This window comes from Bicyclus anynana, chromosome 27, assembly GCF_947172395.1.
Source record: "Bicyclus anynana chromosome 27, ilBicAnyn1.1, whole genome shotgun sequence".
NCBI lineage: Eukaryota > Metazoa > Arthropoda > Insecta > Lepidoptera > Nymphalidae > Bicyclus > Bicyclus anynana.
In genome coordinates, this window is record NC_069109.1 from 2713667 (window position 1) to 2733948 (window position 20282).

General features: G+C 37.4%; 1 protein-coding gene across 8 annotated transcripts in view; it reads right to left on the bottom strand.

The window, feature by feature from the left end:
* Window positions 1–20282, bottom strand: part of LOC112048118 (segmentation protein cap'n'collar) — a 163617-nt gene that overhangs the window by 12330 nt on the left and 131005 nt on the right. For all 8 annotated transcript variants that reach the window (XM_052890174.1, XM_052890169.1, XM_052890167.1 and 5 more), the window contains exons 8-15: window positions 15412–15563; window positions 14559–14638; window positions 13878–13957; window positions 12655–12754; window positions 3274–3357; window positions 1878–1989; window positions 1086–1182; window positions 301–406 (exon numbers count right to left, since the gene is read on the bottom strand). In XM_052890174.1, coding sequence (XP_052746134.1) covers window positions 301–406; window positions 1086–1182; window positions 1878–1989; window positions 3274–3357; window positions 12655–12754; window positions 13878–13957; window positions 14559–14638; window positions 15412–15563 — 811 coding nt within the window. The remainder of the gene's footprint in view (window positions 1–300; window positions 407–1085; window positions 1183–1877; window positions 1990–3273; window positions 3358–12654; window positions 12755–13877; window positions 13958–14558; window positions 14639–15411; window positions 15564–20282) is intronic.

Here is a 20282-nt window from a genome sequence, read left to right on the forward strand (position 1 = left end):
CCACTAGGAGTACAGAAAGCCATGCTGACTCAAGCCAAAATACAGACGAGGGAACTCCTCAACGGTTAACAGCAGTTGCCTTGTGTTTGGACTTGATTAATACCGTGATAGTGCACATATTGGCCTACAGTGACCACTAGGAGTACAGAAAGCCATGCTGACTCAAGCCAAAACACAGACGAGGGAACTCCTCAACAGTTAACAGCAGTTGTTTTGTGTTTGGACTTGATTAATACCGAGATGGTGCACATGTTAGGTGACCACTAACCAGTAACAGTACAGTAAGCCATGCTAACTCACCGTTGTGCATATGCATGGTGTCGTGATACGTTTGCTCGCACTCGTACTTGATCACTCCGGGCGGACGCGGGGGGACTATCGGCTCTATGGCCGCTGTAGGCTGCTCCTGGAACAAAATTAGTGATTAATTAATCTTATCCTAATGTTACAAGTTCCTAGATTACAGGTAGTATTAACATTCATTATTTACGTTATTGTAGAGGGGAGGTATCAGTGTTGGTATAAATAAGAGGCTATTTGACGACTTGAGCTCAGTTGTTTGTTAGGCAGCGTAGACACCGTCACGCTGCCAGTCGCGTTAGTGTTTTTGTGCAATGATGTTTTGTGTTGTAATTATTGTTCATTATAAATTGTTTAGTGTGTGCATGGAGAACATGCCGAACTAGGAAGATGAGTATTGGCTAGTTGGAAGGGAACACACCTACTCTCAAGGTCACAAGTCCTGGGAACTGCTCGAGGTGTTTCCTCTATCACAAAATAATGGAAAAGTCGTTCGTTATCAACCCATATTCGGCTCACTGTTGAGTACGAGTCTCCTCGAAAATGAGCGGGCTAAGGCTATTAGTTTACCACGCTGGTCCAATGTGGACTTCACATACGTAGATAATTGAGAAAATTATCATATATGCAGGTTTCCTCACTATGTCTTTTCCTTCTCTTCTGCTTTCTAAATCAGTTGTAATCTCTACAAAAAGTGCTTGTAAATTAAATCTACTTAAACACTATTAAAATAAGCTTGTTTTTTTTATTTTTGTGAAAAAAATGATAATAAAAACATAATTTACCTGGAAGCATCGTTTTCCGAACATGTGGTGTTTCTTCTGCGGCGCGTGAGTGGCCCTCTCTCTCCCGTACGCGTTGTCGTACGGTCGGAACTTGGAGCTGTAACAAGGCGTCATCATCATCATCATCATCATCATCATCATCATAAATCATTTATTGCCAGAATGTGGTCATATATTGTTACATTTTAATGTTCATACACAATCTGCCTCATATGCGTGCAAGCCGAGTACATTATAATAATTTTATTTAATAATTTTACAATTGTCATTTATTTACAATGTCATTTCGTAAATTAAGTCAAAGAACAAAAATACTGTCAATAGATTAGGTATCCATTTACATTTTATTGATATAAAATAATTTGTCATCTTTACATTTACATTTCATTGATAATAAAGAAATCATCATATCAGCCGATGGAGTCCACTGAAGGCCATAGGCCTTTTGTAGGCACTTCCAAACATCACAATACTGAGCCGCCTGCATCCAGCGAATGTCTGCGACTCACTTGATATCCTCAGTCCATCCTGGGGGTCGACCAACACTGCGCTTACTACTCGCACCAGCACCTTGGGACCCCATCGGCTCTTCCGTGCCCCATCCATTGCCACTTCAGCTTCGCGACTCTTTGAGCTATGTTGACTTTTGGTTCTTCTGTGAATCTCCTCATTTCTGATTCGATCACGCACAAAATGTATGAAATAGAAAGTCCCTTCCCAACAACAGGTTCGTAATAAATCCTGCGGGTAGGCAATGTATTTTTGCACTTATGAAGCGCTCCAGCTACTCACCTGTGGAACTCCTGCGCGGAGTCACTCCCGTCGCACCACTCGCCGTCTGAGAGTGACGGCACTCGCTCCGAGCCCATAGAGGACACCGCGCTGTCGGACGCTGAGTCGCGTTCTGTAAGACAAACAATACAAATGTTAAAATGTTGACAACTTCTGAGCTTATTTAAAACTGTTTACAACATCTGAGAGCTCGAACTATTGTCAACATCTATTCTTTGGGGTACGAGCGTTAAGATATATCTTCTTGCCCAAGAAAGACGCAGGGAACCTTATTATTGAACGTGGGGATAGATGATCTCATGGATACCTTCTCGCCACGGGAAGGCTAGAAGGGTCTCAGACTGAGACTTCAACCAACTAAAACCCCAGTGACTCGTCGCCTGATGACAGCCATGGGAACATTTCGTAAACTACCGCAAATTGAGCTCTGCTGATGTGTTATTGAGATCGCTTCGGGAACACTGAAAGCGTCAACCACTCAGGAACTTATCTCCGGTGGGTGAAGGTTTCCTTGTATTCGGAGGTCCTCGTCAAGGAGGCAAATGACGGTCCTGAATGAACCACGAGTCGAGTCCACGTCCACCACTCTCAACCCGCCGGCTCTTTCTGTGACATCACAATCTCACAGAAGATCACAGTTTTCCAGGATTTCTCATTTTCCGTCATAGCTAAGACCCAGGGAAGCCTAAGCAAACTTTTCTGGGTAGAGGATTTGCTATGGGCTATGGGTTGTATTGGAGGTCAGTTCATAGGCCTGCGATTCCTGCTATTGCTAGCTTATCACAACCTTTTGCAAAACCATCATGATATCTGGCCTAGTGGCAGTTTGATACTGTTACTGTCACGTAACGTAAACGCGAATTTCTAAGGAATCGAAACAACGCCATCTAGTGGCACTACTGCACAACTGTTTCAATTCAAATATTAATTTGCTTTTACGTCAACGTGATAGTAAGAGTATGAAAATATTGAAAACTCCCACTAGGCACACTATTCGCTGTCCTGAGCTGTGGCGGTATATAATTATGCGTTGATAACATGCAGGCAGGTCACCAGCTGCTCCCTGATATAAATCCGGATGGAGGTACGGATCTCGAGGTCCCGAGGTCTCGAGGATTCCCGGTCATTTATTTCTAGCTACTTTCGGGCCTTGTGGCCTAATGGTCGTCATCAGCGCTGAGGCGGTGTCATGATTGATCTGACTATTAAAGAGAGGCATGTCATCTCCTTCCAGATAAAAATTCGGGTGGGAGTATGGATCTCTTTCCCCCGGTCATGTTCTTCCAGCTCCTTTTGGGGCCGATGTCTGACTGGTCTATTCCAAACTGTTTGGTCCATTCCAAACCGTTGCCAACACTCGCCAAGAGATGGCGCTAACAAACGAGCACACACTCACCAGTGGTCATGGGCATATGCGTGTGCGTGTGTGCCGCGACGTGCGCCGACGACGCGCCGTCCAGCATGCGCATCGTGTACATGCCTGCAACAAACACAGTGGGGGTACATTTAATTTATTAAAAGAAGGGACTTATTAAATCTCACATTCTTATACAAATTACTGAGAAACCAGATAGACGCACCAAATCTGCTAAGCAAAATTAACTTTACACTACTCTTGCTCAAAAACACTGTCATATTACCACTCCATAGCGGGGCTAAACAAGCATTTCAGCCTCTAGGGGCTAAAGTAATTTTGGTTTAATTCTTGTCTGTTACGAGTACTAGCCCACTGTAAAACGGAGGAGGTTTTAATCGAAAATAGAATCACAGGTTCGATTGTTGATTGTTTTGAAAAATAAATAAAAAACCTTTAAATTAGAATGAAATGCAGCGTTCTTGTCTGTGGAATGCGTTCATTTTTTTATTTAGTTTTTATTGAGTTGCGGATAGAGCGAGATTTGAAAACATGGGACATCCTGTACGGTGTAATACCTTTGCCTTTTTCTCATGTAAAAGAAAAATAAAATTAAAAAGCGAGAAATTAAAAAACAATTGGTGTGAATAATACACAATTTTTAGTGCCTTCGCCTTACGTCTCGGGCCCTAAAAATACCTCGTATATAATGGGTCTTTTTAGCCCCTTGTATAACAATCTACTATTACACCTAGTAGATATCCTCGCAAAGCTATTACTTTATTCGTACCGAAGTGGTTGAAATAGGTGTTGAAAGCTTGTAGGAAAGTTCCTGCCAAGTTATATTCATGAAAGTTAGTACAAAACGTCCATAATTAGGGCTCAGTGTTCAATTACTGTGGTAAATCCCCACATTTGGCAATCAAATTACTTTTTAACTTATCGGGAACTAGGACTTTTCCATTTCATTTGGTCATATCTTGATTATATATGGAGTTATTTAGCAAGCTCAATAAACGTCATTGTTATGAAGTATTTGTTTTACATGCATTGAAAGTCGACCGAAACGCTTAAACGTTCATCTTTTGGTGCCACTACCCTAATCGAAAGTGAATCCCTACTCTGATACTATCGGCGTCCAATTTATTAGTTGCGGCGATTTAGTTTCTGTAGATGTGCGGGCTGTCATATATCGCTATACCTGTTATATACTCGGCAACTTAGTCGGCCAACTAAAAGTTGCCAGTAAAGGGAAGGAAGGCTTACATTGATTTCATCGCGGACAAAGTCGCGAGCGTTGGCTAGTGTACAACAATTTAACTAATGGGGATATGTATGTATATAAAAATAATTTAAATTCAAACACAAAATCACTTAAATAAATTATTTTAAAGTTAAAAAATAACACATCTCTCATCTAAATCAGACTACTAAATTAATAAAAAAAAAATTTTTTTCGTCTCTAATTAAATTACCTACGTCATAATTACTTGCGAGTCACGGTGACAAATTAAAAAGCACACGTTATCTATACTTAACGGCTGTATGAACGATAGGTGTTTACTTTAGTCGGGTTATCTTAACTTTGGTACAATAAAATGCACTCAAATAAATGTGTGACATTGTGTTTTATCAGTATTACTGTTTATTAAATATGATCTAACTAGGGTTGCCAACATTTCTTAAGAAAAATATCAGATTTAGCTATAAATAACATGAATAGTTAAAGAACTAAAAAAACCCATGACATGGGGGTGCATTTCAAATAGCCTGTCCGCCATATTGGATTTAAGTCACGTGACAATTTTTTTTTCGTATTCCAGGCAGGAAACCCTTTCATTTGTTTCATAGAGGTGGATTTTAAACAGCCCGTCCGCCATCTTGGGGAGGCCGCCATATTGTATTTGTAATGACGTTTCTTAGCTAGTCATATATTGTCATCAGAACTCAGAGCGTGTGCAAAATTTCATCCTAATCGAAGACCGGGAAGTGGGTCAAATTAAGATTCCAAGATTTTCTTACATACCTAGTTACAAGTGATTGAAAAACAAAAGCTCATTTTTTAAATCGTTAATTTTAAAGGCTATATATTATCACCGTTTTCCTACGGGAACGGGAACCACGCGGGAAAACCGCGCGACGTAAGCTAGTACTATATATTATAGTACGATTGGCAACCCTAATTCTAACTGATACTCGCGATTTCGTCTACGTGAAATTAACAACAGTTTCCACAATTTTTAGCCAAATAACAGTCACATTAGAGCCTCAATAACTCAACGGTAAGAGCGGTTGGACTTATAACCGAGGGGTGGTGGTTCGATCCCTACCAGTCCCACTCCTAGCACAGTCTTTGTCGACTAGTTGGAGGGGAATGGGAATATTGGTCATATTTAAATAACATAAAATTGAAAATTTTTAATAACCTCCGAAGGTCATGTAAAATTATTAATCACACTCTCGATCAAGTCATCAATATTCTCTTTCAGTGCGCTTTCATTTGAGACCCCACTCGAGTATATTTGCAGACATTCGGTTGTTCTTCCCCACTTTCACCCCTACAACTTTGAAACGGCTCAACCGATTTTCATCAAACATGTCTAAGAACACTCGCACGTAAGTCACCTTTCATACAAAACAATCTAAATTGAAATCGTTTCATCCGTTCAGGAGCTATGGTGCCACAGACAGACAGACACGTCAAACTTACAACACCCCTCTTTTTGGGTCGGGGTTTACAAAGATATGGGGTTAAAATTAATGGATGAACAAATATCTCAATAAATAAATGTAATGTAGAGATGTCTACTCTACAACATATTTTTTTTTGTTTTATTTTAAGACTTTGTTAGCCTTCCAAACATCACGATCCTGAGCCACCTGCATCCAGCGAATCCCTGCGTCGTGATGTCGTCAGTCCACCTGGTGGGGGGTCGACCAACACTGTGTTTTCTAGTGCGGGGTCGTCATTCCAGCACCTTGGTACCCCAACGTCCATAGGCGTTGGGGTCCTAAGGTACGTCACGTTTTGGAATCACAAGGTACGTTACGTTCATACATACTCATGCTAAACTACAGCTTTCTAGTAGTAAAAGCATCTAGAGCTTGTTGACTATGGAACCCTAAAAGGGGGTCGAAAATCCTAAAATCCGTATGACATTTATGCCCCCTATGATGTTTTTTTTTAAACACATAAAAATGTGTTCTGATCATTATCGTCCAACACTTAAAGTCTTTATCAATAGAATGATGTATGCGTAGATATCGCTGTTATTATCACTCAACAAGTGTGGGTTGATTTCTTGAAGCGAAGCGTTTATCTATCTATAAAGCCTCGATTACACCTAGTGAGTGGAGTGGCCAGTAGACATGCCACTCGGCCAAATCAGTGAACAGTCGAGTGAGTATTTATTTAGACGTTTGACGACCTTTCTAGTAGAGTTGTGTGGTATAGTTCTTAATAGAAAAGTTCTTATTTCCATTTCCAGTACTGTAAGTTTAGGATTTTTATTACCCGACTGCATCAAAGATTTTCGCACGTGTCTTGTATGTAATTATGTATGGAATGTTCTTTATTACCTCATATCTTCCAAACCGCTGAACGGATTTACGTAATTAAGATATCTTTATATTCGTCTTAATGACCCGAGTGTTCTTAGATAGGTGAAGTTAAAAAAAACCAACACGACGACTGTGACACGCTAAATACTTGAGGTAAATAGAGAGCCGTGATAGCCCAGTGGATCTGATCTCTGCCTCCGTGATTCACCATATTAAAAAAAACGTTATTTTTTAATCTCTATACAAAATACGCGAGGCGTAGAAATGTGAGCAGGTTAAGGAATCGGGATTTTTAATTTTTTTTTATTGGCATCGGCCGTTTCGTCAATTCACATTACAACACTGTGAATTGATTGTGACAGACAGACATTCCAGAGATCTTACAAAAGTTCCGTTTTTACATATAAAAACCTACTCGTATATACGTTCGGGACCCTAAAATCAGCTGAAAATCAGCGCTGCGCATTGCTTTCCTGCGATGATCGGCTAATGCTGAGCTGTAAACCTTTTCTGTTTGGTGTCACAGACAGTCATGTAATATCTAAGATAGGATGTACTGTTTGTGACACTAAAAAGTGAATAAACTTATTTTCTATCTTATTTTCTTTAAAAAGAAGTATTTTTGATGTACGGAAATGGCGACAAAATTTATCGTTGCCTGGAGCGCCCAAATTGCTGGATCAGGGTCTGAGTCACAACACTGTCTCGGGTGAGTAACTTGTTACTGTCACGCCTCGATACTCGCTATGTGTAACGGAGGTATAATATTTTCGTTGCCAACAGCCGCTATGTACTCGTAATTCCGTTATCCGCGTTGCCGTTATCTCGTTATACGAAAATCGTTAATCCGATTATGATAAATATAACAATAAATCAATACATTACATTGATACCTAAATGTTTCATAGAAAACATGACTTCATGATTTTTTCTGTAGCTTTTTTTTGTAAATATATCATGTGTACCTATTTCTATGTGTCACCACAGTTCCCAAGCAGATGGACCGGTTTCGATGCAGTTTTTTTTTAAATAGAATGTACCTACATGAAAAGGTACGACGAATCCAATCCAAATATATCAGTATTTCTCCATTAAAAGGTGATTCTTACAATAAATCAAAGTTTTATCAATGTAAGTAAATTTAATTTAAAATCTTAAATGTTTAATAACAAGTCTTTATATTACTCAATTTGAGAGTTTTTGGTTATGTTATGGATGAAAATTGATGATTTTTCCACAAAAAGCAACTTTTGTGAAACGTCTATCATATAATGTATCATCTATGCGTCTATCCACGACAAAAGACAGTTCCCGACTAATCGAAAATATGGAATTTACCCTCGATTATGGATTATTATCTATTTACCATATGACTTTGGACAGTTTCTATACTATTATCTGATACTTTTTCAACTTACCGTCATAAAAATTGTAATAAGAGTTCAAATATTCTACAGCGTCCGGATGATAAATGGGATTCAAATATGGCGTAATAGGATAGAATGGCGTCATATACGGGTACGGGACCATGAGCAAATTCATTTTAAATCGATCGATATCTTTGCAATCTTTTATCTTTTTTTCGTTTACAATCAATAGATAGCCTTATTTTATCTCTTTGTAAATATATTCAGATATATTTATCTATTGCGAACGACGATTTTCAAAATCCATCCGTTTTTATCGTAAAAGTATTTCCGAAAATGCTATCGTATCTATGCGATAAAAGTCTGACAATCTCAAGTTCATCGCCTCTTGGCTAGTGGCAATTCGTTTTTCGATTCGAAATTCAAATAACTGTCAGTGTCTGTTTGTCTATGGTACGGAATATTCTGCGACCTTCCACAGACAATGTAAACAGCCCGTTTATCCCCGCAATTAATGCTATCACAAATGCGCCTTGCGTGTTCTTTATCTAGGAATTAACGTGATATAAATAGATTCCAATTTCTATTTAGCGACGTCAATTCGCCAACAATCATATACAGCCGGTCTTCCTATACTTAAATGACCATAGACAAAAGTTGTATCGTTTCAATACGAACACATGGACTTTGATCCAAGACTCGCAAGTTGTCTTTGGTCTACGCAATGCTCTGCATAAGGCGCATTTACATTTAGGGCAATTCTTCCGGTGCACCTTTCCACTCTTCCTTGAACCTTTTCTCAGAAAGTATGTCATATGTAGGCTTTTAATTAACATGCAATAGTAAATCCAGATTATTGCTAAATTTATAACAAATGTTCCAAATTCAATTATGAGTCTATAGTTCGAATGCACGGCACAACACTTCTTAATTTAAAAAAAAAAACAATTTATTGTTAAATTTAGAAAAGAACGTTCCAAATTCAATTTTGAGTCTATAGTACGAATGCACAGCACAACACTGCTGAATTAAAAAAAATGCAACAAAAATGTTCCAAATTCAATTTTTAGTCTCTAGTTCGAACGCGCAGCGCAACACTGCTCAATTTAAAAAAAATACTAAAATATTGTAAATGTCTTCAATTCACAGTGAAATTGTCTCAAACGAAACACAGTCACTTCTTGACAAATAATCTATAAATATACGAGATATTTCCCATCTTGACTAAACAGTCTACTCATTGTGCACCATTTGTTAAAATAAATATCCAAGTAACGCAAATTAAAAAAAAACCACTACGTTATCACTGCTGCTATAAATAACCCAAAATAAAATTCCTTTTTCAAACAACGTCTGACAGATACACTTTCAACGGCGAATGTAACTTATTAAATGTCCTGGGTCACACTTTATCTCAGAGCATTATACAAATAAAATTGTTATCGTTATCATTTCATTGTCACATAGGTATAAAACAACAAATCACTGCACAAACACGTAGTAATAATAATAATTATAACTTTCACAACACAAAAAGACTCGATTCCGAAAGTAGAGGTGATTTAAAAAAAATAAAGTTTTATTTTTTTAATAATCGAACCGAAGCGTCCATACTTTGGACTGCAGGCTTGCGTACTAAAACTAAAAGAATGACTAATCAACTTTCGAGTGACATCATATAGGTCAAATCGAACGATAATACGTAGATAAAAACGTGTCCGTTTATGAAAAAAAAAAAGAATCATTTATTACACTCGTGAGTTTTTTTTCTTTCAATTTTGTCTATGGAATGGATTATAGTAAATATAAAACCTTATTGTCTTACAAACAAAAACAAAGTTTTATACTTTGGCGGAATCGCATGCAGCTCTTTTATTTCATTCATTTTCATAATTCTGAGTTTTATATAAAAAGTTCTTTTTCTTCGAAGTGAAAATCGATGTAAACTCCTATTCCACCCCATTTCTATTTATATTTCCGCATGTTTATTATAAAACTAGCGGACGCCCGCGACTTCGCCCACCCTTATTAATCCGGCCCTATCGCAAAATACCTTGTAATTATAGACTCCCTACAGTCTGAGTTTTATTGCATAAAGTTCTTTTTCTTCCGCGTGTAAATCGATGTAAGCTTTAAACTCTTATTCCACCCCCTTTCTATTTATATTTTCGCATGTTTTATATAAAACCCGCGACTTCGTCCACCCTTAAACCTCTTTAATCCAGTCCCATTGCAAAATCCGTTCTTAGCGGACACCTTGTAACTATAGACTACCTCCCTACCAAATTTCATCTTTGTACGTCAAAAGGTTTCCGAGATTTTGTGATTTCGTGACCTTTCGCATTCAAATAGATACCTATTAGTCCAATAATCATTTAAAAAAAATGTCATTCAAAAAAGGGCGATTAAATATAAAAAAAACTTCAACCTTTTATAAGAGAATTTTGAAAAATCTCGAATTTAATTATTTTTTAATATTTACATTAATTCCATACAAACTTTCAACCCCTATTTCACCCCCTTCTAATTTTATTTGCAAGACAAAAAGTATCCTATAAATTCATTTAGTAGTTTCATTTTATTTAAATTCATTTAGTGATTCGTTTCATTTCAATTCATTTAGTAGTTTGAGCGTGATACCTGGTCAACAAAAACAAGGACAGACAGACAGACATACGAAAAAAAAATATTTTTAGCATCAGTATCGATTACATGCCCTCCAATAAAAATTATCAAAATATTGTCAATGTACAAAATTTTACATATGTTGCCCTTTGCCCTTGACTACAATCTCACCTGATGGTAAGTGATGATACAATCTAAGATGGAAGCGGGCTAACTTGTTAGAAGGATGAAATCCACATTTTCGGTGTCTACACGACATCGTACCGGAACGCTAAATCGCTTGGCGGTACGTCTTGTATAGATAGTAGATGTAGGTTTATTAATGAGCTCCATTGATATTATTCTACAAGGAACACAACAATACAATGGAAAATTACTGAAACGATATAAAGCAGTGAAGTGTAAAACCCGTAGGTACGTGCAAATAGAACATATCTACCGAAAAATGTGCTCTTATCTATGGTACAGCATTGACAGATTACAATTTGATGATAACAGCAAAGCCTTGTATGAACACAGATGTATTGCGCATGTCATGTTACCATTGATATATGTAGAATTTATTTATACATGGCATGGTAGCGTGCCTTGGAGGGGTCCTGTGTCTTAATTAGTTGGGGGGTCCAAATGAACGGTAAAGATTTCTCACAAAAGAAACAAAAATGCATGATGAAATAGTAGATTTTTATTTTTATACAAGGGGCTAAAACGACCCATTATATACGAGGTATTATTAGGGACCGAGACGTAAGGCGAGGGCCACTAAATAGAAACCGAGAGTTTATTATGGGTTTAGCCCCGCGTGTTACACTCTGCTTTTCACTACGATTGCGAGAAAATAAAATAATTTAATGTTTTATTTTAATTAAAAGTTAAATGTACGAACTTAGAAAAATTTATGTTATGAGAGTTATTTTTACCCGGTAACTTAATTTCCGACTGCTGTGAAGATGAATAATAAGTATGTGAGGTAAACATAGGAGTTATTAGTAGTAAGTGAATCAACTCGTTGTTCTTTTCTCCACCTTTAAAATTTTTCGTAGGTATTTAATTTGTAGGTTCGTTTTGTTCCATCTTTAAATTAGGGTCACCATTCTCAATAGATGAAGACATAACAATTAATGTTGCGAAATATGTAAATTACGGTCACGAATTCACAATGAATTTCTTAAAAAATTAAAAAATCAAGTATGGATTATTCACAGCAAATTGTTTTTTATTTTATTTTTCTTTACTAACATAATTTATTCCCATAAAGAAAAGGCAAAGGTATTACACGGTAAACTTTGTCTTCAAATCTCGCTCTTTAAATTCGCAACTCAATAAAAATCAAATAAAAAAATACCGCATTCCACAGACAAGAACGCTGCATTTTATTCCAATTTCATGTTTTATTTTTATCCTCAGGACCTTACCTGTGGCTCATCAATCAGGACCTTACCTGTGGCTCAAACCAAAAGAAGAAGAAGAAGGGCCTTACCTACGATGATTCTATTTACGAATAAAACCTCCTTCGTTATAAAGTAGGCTAGTACTTGGCTAGTACTCGTAACAGACAGAAATTAAAAAACAATTTTTTAGCCCCTAGTGGCTGAAATGCTTGTTTAGCCCCGCTGTGGAGTCGTAATATGACAATTTTTTTGAGCAGAGGAGTATGGCATTTTTTGCATTATCTACTAATCACCCCCTGATAGTTATTTTGGAAATATATTTCATGTACAGGATTGACCTCTCTACAGAGCTGTACACCCTTTCTTTTTAAGGGTTACAGACAGACATGCTGGCATTAGGGTAGGGTAATGTCTGTAACTTTTATATTCGAATACATTTATTTTCTTTCTTTTGTTATCACCATGAATGTAAGACTCACCTTCGTTCATCGCCATGTCCATGAGCTGCAGGTCCTCGTCGTTGAGGATGGACTGCAGGAAGCCATCTTGGTTCGGCGGCGCCATCTCGGCGGTGGTATTCTGTAAAGACACAAAGTCTTAATTCCCATTTTTTTTTCGACAACCCTTAGGCCACAGGAACAACAGTTAGGCCGTAAGGCCCAGCCCTTAGAGGAGCTGGAAGAAAATGATCGGGGGAGAAAGATCCCCCACGCCTTATCCGGGCAAGGTGGCTATGTTTATAGTTCACATATTGTAAAATGTCATGTTTAATGTAAGGAAGCTAAAAATGTATGAATTTTCATCTAATTACGATAAAAGAATTTTAATAGATTTTGAAAGGTTGGCGAAAGCGGGAGTCGGAACACTCTGAAGTGTCTTACACTTTTACATTTATATTGATTAAAACTATTATTTTATAAGATGGTTGTAAAAAAAATATTGACATTTTACAGAACGGGAATCAAAAGAAAAAGGTGCATTTTATTAACAAAATAAGTCGTTTGCAAAAACGCCTTGTCGTATTTATGAAGCAATCACACAGTTGTATGTCAGGATATTTTTCACATCTATACTAATATTAAAAAAGCTGAAGAGTTTATTTGATTGAACGCGCTAATCTCAGGAACTACTGGTCCGATTTGAAAAATTATTTCAGTATTAGATAGCCCATTTATCGAGGAAGTCTATAGGCTATATAGTATTCCCGTATTCATATGGGAACGGGAACTACGCGAGTTAAACCGCACGGCGTCAGCTAGTTTGCGTATCAATAAGGTACCTACTAATTTAATTATATCTTTTTTCCCTGCTTTTTAAGGCTGCTTACAATTAGCTTTTTTCTTAGTTTAATCACGATAAACAACAATTAATGGGTTTCCATTATGTACGCTACTTCTATCTGCTAGTCCCAAAATACATGCAATCTCGCCATTCTCCTTTAATAATGTTATTTATTTTACAAACATCAAATCAATCTTTAATTTTTATATATTAATTAGTTAATATTGACCTTATTTACCCGAATCTATACTAATATCATAAAGCTGAAGTTTGTTTATTTGAACGCGCTAATCTCAGGAACTACTGCTCCGATTTGAAAAACTCTTTCAGTGTTAGATAGCCCATTTACCAAGGAAGGATATAGACCAGTTAGTGTCTCATAAAAATCAATATATTCAAACCTAGTCATCATCCCCATTACCTGATAATAGAGCCCATCATGGTGTTGAGGATGATGAGCTGCCTCCACCTTGTAGGCCCCCTCCAGCGGAGCAGATGCGCCTGCAACAAAGTTACAAAATTAGCTTCTTGGGCACACGAACAAAATATTTATTAATAGTAGGAGAGCCGGAGAGGGGTTTTTTGCAGTTACTCGAGCGCGGCAGATGAACATAAGGGAGTATACCTTGCACGTTGTTCAGTACCTTCACCAAGAATGAGCCCTTAATATTATTGAGAACGTTTAGGACAACCAAAAAAAAATTACTTTAGTAATACTCAACCATCAGATAAGACTAAGGTAGGTTCTGATCTAAAAGATGTGTGTTTCGAAAATCTGACGATTTGAGCATTCAGCAAATACCTGCAACTTGCTTGATGTCGTCAGTCCACCTGGTGTGGGGTCGACCAACACTGCGCTTTGTAGTCAACGTTAGTTGTCAACGTCCTTTGACTCTTCGAACTATGTGCCCCGCCCATTGCCACTTCAGCTTCGCAACTCGTTGAGCTATGTCGGTGACTTTCGTTCTTCTTCGGATCTCCTGATTTCTGATTCGATTCACGCAGAGTAAATCGTTGTCTTGATTAATTTTATTAGAATGATGTTATCACAATAACCCTGCATATTGACTTAAAATAAATGAATTATTATTTATATCCTCACCATAAGGCTCGTGCGGTTTCTCCGGCGCCGGCGGTATCGCTGCGTGGTAGTTGGGAGCGTAGCCTGCTGCAGCGCCGTGGCTGTTGACAACAAACAACTGTTATTATTGTAAAGTTACAAAGAAATCCAGTGCCGGATTAAATGTTACAAGTTTAGATTACAGGTAGTGTTAACATTCATTATTTATGTTATTGTAGAGGGGAGCTATCAGTGTTGGTATAAATAAGAGGGTATTTGACGACTTGAGTTCAGTTGTTTGTTAGGCAGCGTGGACACCGTCACGCTGCTAGTCGCCTTAGTGATTTTGTGCAAGCGCAGTAAAAATCAGTTAATAAGGCCCCTAGCGTGAGCCCCGGGCAGCGATAGCCCACGCTATGCCACTGTTGGCAATAGCATATAGTGTAGTTTCAGCATTATGGTCAAAACTCATTATTACGCCTCGCTTACACACCACTTGCCGCGTGCGGTCACAACGCGCCTACGTCACTTCCGATGTCCGAGAGCTAGTAGGTTTTTTAGTGTATTTCAGATAAGTTGAAAGCTTGTCCTATACCTTTTCTATGCTAGCTTAACTAGAGAGCAGAAATCTACGATGTTTTTTCGTGCAAAATTGACATAAAATATCCTTCAGGCAATCTGTATTTTTTATACTTTACAATTGAACATTTAAACTAAAATAAATAAGTGACTCAAATATCTACTTGAAAGTATCCATCAGCTCTCGGAATATACGAAATGACGTTAGGGCCGAGTGGACGGCGAGGTGATACGTAGCTACGTGTAATTGGCGATAGATCAGTCTTGACCTTTATGCGGCAGTTTCATAGGTATTTTATATGTATATGCCACTCACCTGATGTTGTGCGGGTGCGGATGCGCGTGCGGATGCGGATGCGCGTGCGGATGCTGGTGGTAGTGCTGGTACTGGTCCGGCGGGTGCGGGATGGTCAGCAGCGAAGCCAGGTCCTGCCAGCGCTGCTCCACCGACATGGAGCGCATGAGCGACTGGAACAAGATAACACGGGTGCTGAGATGGTGATAACAAATTTGTAAGAATTTTAGAAATTTGGATACAAAAATAGCTTTATTCAATGCATTGGCGAGAAGCGTTCTTAAATACGGATCGGTTGCATGGAATCCTTACTATAACATACATTTAAGAGCGCGATGCGCGTCGGTACGATATGGATAAAATTCGAAGCGCAAACGAGACGCCGAATTATGACTTTCACGTGAGTGAAAAGCACGGAGTGATTGACGCGCGACGCAAATTTGAGCGCCAAAACAATTTTTACCTAATTGCAAGTAAATTAAACAACATAACGAAAAACAAAATGGCCATGGTCAGGATATATACCTAATTTTCTATACAAAACAAAAATTTAAGAAAATAAGTTTGCTATTCCTGAGATTGAAAGCAAAATGTGAGCAAAACATGTATTTTTCAAAATAATAAACTATCGAGAAAAGTTTTACAAATTGTGTATTTTGTATAGTCATAACGAAGCTAACACTTTGAAATATCATTTACCCAAATATCAGGCTCCTAACTTTTCCAGAATCTGAGATCCAGAACCATTTGTAACCACCAAATTACATATTGCACACTCTTAATGAGAATATAACGAATTCAAAAACATATATGATCTATTATATAAAATTTCATTACCACCACGCTGGCCCAATGCGGATTGGCAGACTTCACACACGCAGAGAATTCTCTGGTATGCAGGTTTCCTCACGATGATTTTCCTTCGCCGTTTAAGACACGTGATATTATTTTTTTAAAATACACATAACTGAAAAGTTAGCGGTGCACGCCCCGGACCGGATTCAAACCTACAACCTCCGGAATCGAAGGCAGTATATCTAATACTAGCGGACGCCCGCGACTTCGTCCGCCCTTAGACCTCTTTAATCCAGCCCTTACAGTAGTATCGCTGTACAAATGGAGTAACTTCTCCCGTTTTCTCAACATTTCCCTTCACAGCTCTGCTCCTATTGATCGTAGCGTGATGAAAAGTATACTATAACCTGCCCAGGAGTATGAAGAATAATTGTACCAAGTTTCGTTAAAATCCGTCGGGTAGATTTTGTTTCTATAACGAACATACAGACGAAAATATTAATGATTGCATTTTTAGCATCAGTATCGATCACTAATCACCCCCTGATAGTTATTTTGGAAATATATTTCATGTACAGAATTGACCTCTCTACAGATTTGTTATACAGAAATATAAATAGAAATTTATTTTACTAGGTGGTCCCTTAAACGTAGGTCTAAAATTAACACTATTACGGAAAATTATACGAAAAAAAAAGACAACATTGTACAGTGTACATGGAAGTTTGAACACGCGTGACTTTCTTTGGTCAGTAAATATTTGTTGTGTCAACACTCGAATTGTACGCAGGTTTTACTTCTGCCTGTGGATTTGAACGTATGATTTCATTAACGGTGTTTGAGATAGGCTCGTAATACGCCATTTTGTCGTCAAAACCATACGACACGACAATTTTGACCGACTTCAAAAATGGAGGTGGTTTTCAATGGGGATGATGACTAGGTTGGAATATATTGATTTTTATAATAAATTCGGATAAATAAGGTCAATGTTAACAACTAATTTATACATAAAAAGCAAAGATTGACTGGATATTTGCAAAATAAATAAAATTATAAAATTTCAAAATCTAATAAAAATCTTTTATCGTAATTAGATAAAAATAATACAGTTTTAGCTTTCTTACATTAAATGTGACATTTTTCAATAAATCAACTGTTAATAGTTGATTTATTGAAAAATGTCACATTTAATGTATAAACGCACAAATAACAAAGATATTAGTAATTTTGTTTGAACGCCCATACAAATCTAAAGATTATGTGCCTACGACGTCATTAATTCGTACCATTTTGTATAGGGCGTTTTTCAGGGATCCGCGGCAACGTCGCAAATCTGACCTTTTAAATCCCTGTAGCTCCGAAAGTAATGATCGCGGACACGATGTTACTTTGACTCGTGCTCAACAGTGAGCCGAGTATTGTTAATAAGGACTCTAACAAGTCAGCACATCTTAAAGCTGTGTTATCCGTAACACATAAGTAGGTAAGAAATCGATCAATATTTCATTGAAATTAAACAAAAAGTCGTCAATTGTAAAAGGATTTCAATCAAACGCCAGTTACAGATACGAAAAACGATATTTTTCACAACTACCTGCGAGATTACGCGCACGACAAACAAATTTTATGATGACAAACACACACAGACACACACAAACACAAATAATGGTGACCCTTTTCAGATATTATTAGGGCAAGTTTACACTAACTCAATGGGGATGATGACTAGGTTTGAATATATTGATTTGTATGATACATTCGGGTATATAAGGTCAATGTTAACTAATTTATACATAAAAAGCAAAGATTGTCTGGATATTTGCAAAAAAAATGAGATTGGCTGGATATTTGAAAAATAAATAAGATTATAAAATTTCAAAATCTATTAAAATTAATTAATCGTAATTAGATGAAAATTCATACAGTTTTAGCTTCCTTACATTAAATGTGACATTTCTTAATAAATGAAACATAAACGCACAAATAACAAACATATTAGTAATTTTGTTTGAACGTCCATACAAATCTAAAGATTATGTGCCTACGACGTCATTAATTCGTACCATTTTGTATGAGGCGTTTTTCAGGGAACCGCAATAGTGCCGTAAATCTGACCCTTTAAATCCCTGTAGCTCCGAAAGTAATGATCGCAGATACCCTGTTACTTTTACAAAATTGCTTTACTATTAGCATACTCTTAATGTCATCATGCCTAGGCACATTTTAAGATCTATTAACAAAAGAAAATATTATTGACTTGTTCCTTAAACATTTTTAATTGATTTGCGGTAAAGAATATAACCCCAGAGTTATGGGAAATACACCCGAGCATCCTGTATATATATGAAAAGTCAAGTTGTACTATTTGGTAGAGACCAGCAAGAAGACCTTCATACCAATCAAAACACGCCCTAAGGGCAACGTAGGGTCAATAAACAAGAAAGTCAAACGTGAGATATGTCGTCTTATATTGATCCTATTTACATAAACTTATTAATTATGCGAATATTTTTATTTTCGAAACATAAAAATTAACTGCTCTATATGACGGAATATATCTATACTAATATTATAAAGCTGAAGAGTTTGGTTTGTTTGATTGAACGCGCTAATCTCAGGAACTACTGGTTCGATTTGAAAAATTATTTCAGTGTTATATAGTCCATTTTTATATAGTCCATTATGTATTATTATGTATTATTGCTTAATATTTATGTATTTAAATTACTTAACTTTTCTTATTTTTGTGTGCGTATACCCGAATCGGTGCTTACGTTTTTTTTTTTTCTCTTCCACAGTGGTTGTCTGGAAGAGATCGCTCTTTAGCGATAAGACCGCCATTTGTACATTAGTTTCTAAGTGTTATTATAAGTTATTGTTTATTTTTGTTTTTAATGTACAATAAAGTATATTTCTTCTTCTTCTTCTTCTTCCATTTATCGAGGAAGGCTATATGCTATATATTATCCCTGTATTCCTACGGAAACGGGAACCACGCGGGCGAAACCGCGCGGCATCTACTAGTCTTGATTATATAGTTATTAAGCTCAATAAACGTCATTGTCATGAAATATTTGTTTTACATGCATTTAAAGTTATTATACCTGTTATTCTACTCGGCAACTTGGTCGGCCAACTAAAAGTTGCCAGTGAGCTCTTAGACTACAAGCGTGCGTCAAAGTGGAGAGAAATAGACAAAATATCGCCCAACAGCGGCGTAAAACAATAATTAACATGTGGCAGATCCCGTTTGCACCCGTGCAACTGTACATACATCTTAGACTACAAGCGTGCGTCAAAGTGGAGAGAAATAGACAAAATGTCGTCCAACGGCGACGTAAAATAATTAACATGTGACAGATCCCGTTTCCACCCGTGCCACTGTACATACATCTTAGACTACAAGCGTGCGTCAAAGTGTAGAGAAATAGACAAAATGTCGTCCAACGGCGGCGTAAAATAATTAACATGTGACAGATCCCGTTTCCGCCCGTGCCACTGTACCTACATCTTACACTACAAGCGTGCGTCAAAGTGAAGAGAAATAGACAAAATGTCGTCCAACGGCGGCGTAAAACAATAATTAACATGTGACAGATCCCGTTTCCGCCCGTGCCACTGTACATACATCTTAGACTACAAGCGTGCGTCAAAGTGGAGAGAAATAGACAAAATGTCGTCCAACGGCGACGTAAAATAATTAACATGTGACAGATCCCGTTTCCACCCGTGCCACTGTACATACATCTTAGACTACAAGCGTGCGTCAAAGTGTAGAGAAATAGACAAAATGTCGTCAAACGGCGGCGTAAAATAATTAACATGTGACAGATCCCGTTTCCACCCGTGCAACTGTACATACATCTTAGACTACAAGCGTGCGTCAAAGTGAAGAGAAATAGACAAAAAGTTGTCCAACGGCGGCGTAAAACAATAATGGGGATGATGACCAGGTTTGAATATATTGATTTTTATGATACGTTCGGGTCAATAGGGTCAATGTTAACTAATTTATACATAAAAAGCAAAGATTGTCTGGATATTTGCAAAAAAAATGAGATAATAAATTTCAAAATCTATTAAAAATATTTTAT